At 38.6% G+C, this 7,117-nt stretch overlaps 1 protein-coding gene and 1 long non-coding RNA gene across 3 annotated transcripts; one reads left to right on the top strand and one right to left on the bottom strand.

The window, feature by feature from the left end:
- Positions 1 to 71: 71 nt before the first annotated feature.
- LOC126377778 (visual pigment-like receptor peropsin) lies at positions 72 to 7,079 on the bottom strand. Of its 2 annotated transcripts, none has more exons than XM_050025739.1 (7): positions 6,789 to 7,079; positions 5,995 to 6,157; positions 5,282 to 5,409; positions 3,539 to 3,761; positions 2,689 to 2,773; positions 1,578 to 1,732; positions 72 to 462 (listed from the first exon to the last, which is right to left on the bottom strand). In XM_050025739.1, exons 1-7 carry the CDS (start codon positions 6,883 to 6,885, stop codon positions 429 to 431), a joined length of 885 nt encoding a protein of 294 aa, XP_049881696.1. In that variant the 5' UTR covers positions 6,886 to 7,079; the 3' UTR covers positions 72 to 428. The 2 variants fall into 2 exon arrangements, with proteins under 2 accessions (XP_049881696.1, XP_049881598.1); XM_050025641.1 differs by having other exon boundaries at positions 1,586 to 1,732; positions 6,789 to 7,068.
- On the top strand, positions 5,097 to 6,126 carry LOC126378887 (uncharacterized). Its single transcript, XR_007568154.1, has 3 exons — positions 5,097 to 5,239; positions 5,319 to 5,429; positions 6,008 to 6,126. It is a non-coding gene; the product is annotated as an uncharacterized LOC126378887 (long non-coding RNA).
- Positions 7,080 to 7,117: the final 38 nt, after the last annotated feature.

Genomic DNA, 7,117 nt, shown 5'->3' on the forward strand with positions numbered 1-7,117 from the left:
TATATCCGTGCGTTCACGTTAATTTCCGCTAACCTACGTTAAAAATCGTAACATAAATAAAACGAAGTGACTGCCTCAATGATCTTTTATTAAACGCATATAAAAACCAATTTCTATATGTTGGTTTTTTGATCTCTTACAAACTTTGCCAAAACTAATATTGTCTGCACAAATCTTGGGCAATTACTCTATCAGAGCGGTTTGTTTTCTCGTCAACCTTGGGCGTGTCATTTTAGAGCCCAAAGTTTTTTCTTGGGAGAAAGAGGAGCCAAAAACTTTTGGGCCAGCCTGTAGAGCCTGTTGTGGATCTTACTCTGGTTTGTAATAACGATTGAACCTGTTGAAGAGCTTTGCGCGTTCAGGCGGCAAGAGAGCGTAGTTCTTCCGCATGCGACCTAGCAAAGCCGCTCGGAGTCTTTCGTCTCCTGCTATGTAGCATAGAACGGGAACACACGTCGCGGCCTAGAACAATTTTTACGTCTTTTAAAGTGTTGAATGTCGATCCATCACATCGTCATTGAGAGTTGAATCTTATCTAATCATCAAACTGTTTGCAATCTATGACCAATTGCAGAGTAGCACGACCAATGCAAAGTAGTGAATCTGTATTTACTAAGTAAACGTGTCCCAACTTGGTAACATTTCACTAACCATCAGGTGAGATTGTGTTAAAAGGCAAACATATTTTAAATAAAAAAGTATAAGCCTAAATGTCCTAAAGCAATATTTAATAAACCCTGTTTTCGGTTTTGTATCTAACTTTACTTAAATTATATTCCATCCTACATATCTCTAAATACATTACTGCAATTAGTCAATAGTTCAATTTAAACAGATATTGCCAAAGAGATAAAACATTGTCTCTAATTAATAGATGCACATGCACGTCGTCAATCCCATTAATTGAGTCATCTAATTAATTAATCGTTGTTTCTAACAAACCGTAAAAGCAATTTTGAATTATGTTTTCTCTTATATGTGGGTGCCTTTAAATCTTTGACATTGAAGGACTTTACTATAAATCCTCTAGCCATTGATGCCACCTGGCTGTCATGTTGATGGAAACTATTGGAAACTCATCATTCCCTACAATTATCTTTTTATGTAAGTATGTACTAATTTCTTTTTTCCAGCCCATATGCGTACTTAGAACCTGTGTTACAGATAACCGTAATAGAAAGCAGGAGTGACAGAGAAAACTATTAGTACCTATATATGCACATAGAGCCGGGAAATCGAAACAAGCAGACTGGGGCGCGATTTTCTTTGCAGTTTTATTCAATACTCCGCGACTCGGACGCGTATATCGAAATTCTACTTCAACACGTTCCATTCCTGCCAGCCGAGACAAACTGAGCTATCATTTCCAAACGATAAACGTACATCATTCTTACCCTAATACGTCTCAAACAGTGACAGAAGTAGCACTTCGATATACGCGAACAGCTTTTCCCGGTTTCCCAATTATATTTGCATGCAGCAATAAGGTAATCTATCGTCCCCACCTGATTACATTATTATTATTTTCTAGTTATAAAAAGCATTTTTGTTCTCAACATCGTAATAGTCCTACCTACCTACTCACCTCAGAAGCAATAGGGGCAATGAGAGCCAAAGCAGGTGGAACGTGAGGCCTATAGCCGAGTACCAACAACGGCAGCCACTGCCAACCGGCCTGCACAGCGGCGGGGATCCAAAGAGCCAGAGTCGCTATTGCCAGGGCGTGGACACTCTAGGAAAAGAGACAAATACGGAAAATTATCCCGACCAAAAACGGCTCGCCCTCTCACACACGAGCCACACGATGTCGACTGGTGCAATCTGTTTTCAGTGGTCTTGTTAACGAATCAGAAGAATAGCAAGCACTCTATTTATTTTTGTAACTGAATATAGATTTAATCTCAAGCGTAGGCCCATAGTATAGTTTTCCCGTACCTTGTCGACGAAATATCCATCTTCTTCTTATCTTGTGACTTGTGAGGTCAAATACCAATCTCATCAACCCTGGTGTCAGGGTTATTACTGAGCCGCCAAAGACCCCTGACATGGCTCATGTAACGACTACATACTTAAATCTGTAAATAGTAACCGGAAACAACGGCTTAACATGCCTCCCGAAGCCGGATCTATCTTACTTTCGGACAATCAGGTGGTCAGCCTGTAATGTCCTAACCTAACTAGGGATCACAAAGTGATTTTTGTGATGTTTTTTGTCCCCACCGGGATTCGAACCCAGGGCCTCCGGATCGTGAGCACAATGCTCAACCACTGGACCACGGAGACCGTTATATCCATCACAAACTACACGACGAAATATCCATCATAAATTATAGTTTGAACTTAATGTATTAAAGTTAGGAATTAATACATATATAAGAGGAAAGCTGAAAATAGTGCCGGTCACTGAGAAGTACCAGGTTAGTACGGGCATGTCTTGAAGACGAATGAAAATTATAACACGAGGAAAGTGATGAGTGTGAATATCCGGATGGATTAGAGGTAGGGATCAACTAAATAAACTGCATGGTTTTTATAAAGAAGGATATGATGTGAAAGGTGCGAGTACTGAGATAACGACTGACAGAGATGGATGGAAGAGGAATACATGATGTGCCGACCCCACATAAAGTGGGAAAAGGACAGAAGGATGAAAATGATAATGATGTAGGCTTATTAATGATGACTTACCCTAGTAAGTTGTTTTTGTTCTCTTTGTTGTTCACCTCTGTAGTATATTTTTTCCAAACGGACAGCTTTTCCCATGAAGTAAAATCTGCAAATGCGCCAAATTGTCATACCTTCCAGACATTAAGATTAACAGTGAATGATAGTGGAGTCAATTAAACCAGAGCTTCCTAACTTTGTAGAAAAATAATAACACCTATTAGCGTCAAACTTAATAGCAGAGTTTTGTATATTCTAAAGTATAAAATAATATTTACATAAAACCAAAAAAATAACAATATATTCATATATTAGCTCTTTAATAATACACATAAGCATCAAACTTGGTGTAATTCTAAATTGTAAGGTATAATAACAACTAGTAAAAAAAAAAATCCAACTCAAGCCCCACTCTAGATGTTTCTGATTTTAAAAGATATAAAAAAATACCCCTACAAAAGAAGAAAAAAAATCGGACCTGTCTCTGACAAGTTAGAAGTGAAGAAACCCTTTATTGACCACTATGAGTATACCTACAAAATATGGCGTTCATTTGTTATGTAAATACCTATCTTTATTGTAAGTATTTTTGGTAGTCAAACCCGAACGAACCTCCGAACCCGTTGCTTTAACAAAAAGATAGGTAAGACGTGGGTCTTACCTATCTTTTTGTAAAGCTTAACCTACTCCATCATGCGGAGAAAGTACCTCTACCCCAATGGGAACATAGTCTTGGGCTTAAGATAGTTTTATGTGTTAAACCCGAACGTAGAGTAACTACTAGAGAGAGGTATAAGAAATGATAGCATGTAAAGATACCGTTCTCTTTTTACTATGACACGTCTTTGATTGGACATTACATTACATTACTCACATGATTATCACTGGCAGTATCCCACAAACAATGACGTATGGTATACTGTAACCCAGCTGTTTCGCTCCAGAGGCCATAGACGGCCAGAGGAAGGCACAAGCCGTGCCCGTGGTGTCACAGGAGTATACTCCATAGCCGAAGAGTGGAGGAGTCGCGAATATTAACGCTGACGTCCAACAGAATGTTACATACCACCAGTAGAACCTCTGATAGAGAGTTATCTCTGAAACATAAGGGAAACTAAATTATTTTACTAGGTACCATCTTACTTAATTCTTTTGCTGTCATGTAAATTTTTGGAAAGAAGTTGGGACAATTACACATGCTTGCTCTATCCGCATAAAGACTACGTTTATTATTTAACAATAATAAACACTTTAATAATAATAATAGTATCGCAGTAAGATAGTTGTAATTGTAATATAATTATATCCCTAGCCATATAATTTAATTAAAATATAACACGGTTCCAGTTTAGTGATATGATTATCTGACTAAACTAATCTAGAATATAGTTGAATAGTTATGATTCCTATCGAGACCATTATGTCGTCCTCCATGTTGAAAGCGAGTAGGTAGATTAGATACACGACTGTGTGTGTCTTTGTTATATACTAAAATGTATTTTACATCAATGTAAGATTTACTTTTTAGCGTTAATATATCTCTCATAAGGGTTTAATGAGAGTTGGCACAAGATTAGCTTGTTGCATCCAAATTATAGATTTACAGCTTTACCGCCCAAAATCCACCCACTGGACAGCGTGAGCGTCATCACGACTAATGTAGCACGCTCTACTAATAAAACAAATCTTAAAATATATCTGTCACAAAAACTTCAGGTACATTTCCATCTCGATCAGAGGACACATCATCCTCAATATAAATCTCTACTTATTCAGAAAGATAAAGTTGCATACTTGTTACAAAATTGACATGGATTCGTTGTGGTAATTTATGCCTGAGGTTTCACCTGACTGGCTTGTAAACAGCCGCCATGATCCTCAATGCCTTTGTAAACACTTCAACGGACAAGTTTTGAAAAAAAAGAAATAAAAATCTAGTGTCGTTATGTCACCGCCGCCCGATTAATACTTTTAATCGGAAACCGTGTTGTTCTATGACTTAGGTACTTATTGTGAAATGTGGAAGTGAATTAAAATCGATTTGAAGGGCTTCAGTAAAGCTTAATATCAGCTCTAATAAATAAATAATAATGAGCAAGCCTAATCAGAGTAGTTTAAGCCTTAAATCTAACAGTTTGGTCTATCAATCAGCTGTTATAGTTATAACAGGGCTGCACCCCTGGGCACCTTTGGGCTGGGGCTGTATTCAGGCCTGATAATTGTGAAAAGATGACCGAATCATCACCCACAGTGGTTCTCTGATTAATCTCTCTCTTATAAAGAATTCTCTGATTTGCAAATTCAAAGCGATCTACACTCGCAGCATGTAGATTTTATCGGCTATATTGCTTGTAGAGTATGTACTTAGTTGACAAATAATGCGGGTTTCGACCAATAACCGATGCGTATTTATCTACAGACTTTTAGTTGACAGCACGCTTGTACGCTGCATCGTGTGGTCGTAGCGTGCTATATTTATCGTTTCCTATTTTATTTACTTACGATATCTTTTTTTTTTACGGCATTTGTTGTCGATTTGCCTCTGATGCCTATCAGAAGCAAATGAAAAGGGCAGGTATCATAAAGATAGCAAAATATGTTTTAGTATAATAGTTACCACGTCTGTAGTATTTTGCTAATAAATATCTTTCCAGGACTAAGACGAGCAGCGCGTTCATTTGGAAGACACCGAAGAATTGATTCATGAATGCAAATAATTGACAGCACGCTGGAGTGAACAACCATCTGAAACCAAGAAATAAACTGTAAAATCTTATTTTTTTCTATCATCAACATCAGCCCATTAACGTCCCCACTGCTGGGGCACGGGCCTTCCCTATGGATGGATAGGGAGATCGGGCCTTAAACCATCACGCGGGCCCAGTGCGGATTGATGGTTATTAACGACTGCTAATGCAGCCGGGACCAACGGCTTAACGTGCCTTCCGAAGCACGGAGGAGCTCGAGATGAAAACTTTTTTTTTTCTGGTCACCCATCCTATGACCGGCCTTAGCGAAAGTGGCTTAACTTCAACAATCGCAGACCGAGCGCATTTACCGCTGCGCCACCGAGCTCCTCACTTCTGATTTTTTTCTATACTTACACCTAATTGTTTAATTTTCTTCCATCTTACAATGGATACTTACCCACTGCTGGGTATTAGCCACTAGAATTAGCTTAGGCTATTCTTTCCGATCACGTTACTGGGTTAAAAAATAATGAATAGAACGGGTAAAATATCTGAAATAGGAATTTATTGCGCTTGATAAGTCAACTTTGTTTTCCAATTTAGAGTAACGAAGAATTCCAAACAAATATAAAACATTCACCTTTTTCCTATAGCAGAAGCTCCGGCGAAAGGGAAACCTAGCAGGTTTCTTCCGAGAGAGGCCGTGCAGAGGTTGAGAACCAGAATATGGCTCCTGAACACAAGAAGGTGGCTGTGCACGAACGTGGCGAACAACCAGCCGTTAAGCAGCACCCCTGATACACCTGTAAAATGGGTTGATGTGAGTAAAACACGTATTTTATCCCGCTTCTGAGATCATTAAGCATGATGGGAGTCAAGAGATTTCATACCAAATCCCGAGCCCCAGCTAGTTCTCATTCGCAGCTCTGTAAACATTAATCGGAGGTCGTGGACAAAAGTGACCTTTATTATGATTGTGCTTTCCGGAGTCACAATATGCCGCATCATTACTTACCACATTACCATCAGATTATGATCAAATTAGAAACTCCTTGCTGTAGATTATTACTAAGACATGTCGTAATTATGTATTGTCGGAATAAAGAAGTGTCGGATTTTCATATTGCCGAAGAAAAATCTTGTCGGATAACAGTTTGTCGGACTTTAGTTTTTAGCCCATAAATTATGTATTAAGTAAGTACTTAAAATATAAGGACCCCAGCATACAGTAACAATACAGTAACTTAAAATTTTATAAAGTTGCTGGTGGAAACGGCCATAATACAAATAACCTTTGCAGTATTAGACGATGATCTCTTCAAATAATATTAAGCATACACAACGTACTATTACATCAGAAAGACAGAAACATTACGTCATAATATCATTGAGCTTATTGCTTGTCCGTAACCAAACTTTCCATTGAACACTTACCAAAAACAATGAGACAAGATCCAAGCAAAGTTTTATAAGAATTATCGAAGTGATACCATGGACACTCATCCTCAGAATAATCAAACATTGCTTGCATTCTGTCACGTATCACTGAACTGCACCAGATAATGGTAAGGATAACTCAGGATGGTTATTACGCATTTAGCTCAATTTCTACCGGCTGTATGGACGTCCACGTAGGACAAGTCGTCATAAAGACTGGACAGGTTGACGAACCAACTTAGAGACTGGAGACAAAGGAAGAGTATCGGGTTCCCAGGTACGAGAGCCACTTTATGTGCGACATCGGGGGCGTGAACGGTACGCGA

The sequence above is a fragment of the Pectinophora gossypiella genome, chromosome 1 (genome assembly GCF_024362695.1).
Source record: "Pectinophora gossypiella chromosome 1, ilPecGoss1.1, whole genome shotgun sequence".
In the NCBI taxonomy this organism is placed as follows: Eukaryota; Metazoa; Arthropoda; class Insecta; order Lepidoptera; family Gelechiidae; genus Pectinophora; species Pectinophora gossypiella.

Excerpts from the sequence above, each read along its gene's own strand:
- LOC126377778 (XM_050025641.1), bottom strand. The coding sequence starts at position 6,885 with ATGCAAGCAATGTTTGATTATTCTGAGGATGAGTGTCCATGGTATCAC. Across the intron at positions 3,762-5,281 it reads AGCAAAATACTACAGACGTG|AGATAACTCTCTATCAGAGG; the intron begins GTAACTATTATA and ends CTTATGTTTCAG. Across the intron at positions 1,733-2,688 it reads AACAAAAACAACTTACTAGG|AGTGTCCACGCCCTGGCAAT; the intron begins GTAAGTCATCAT and ends CTCTTTTCCTAG.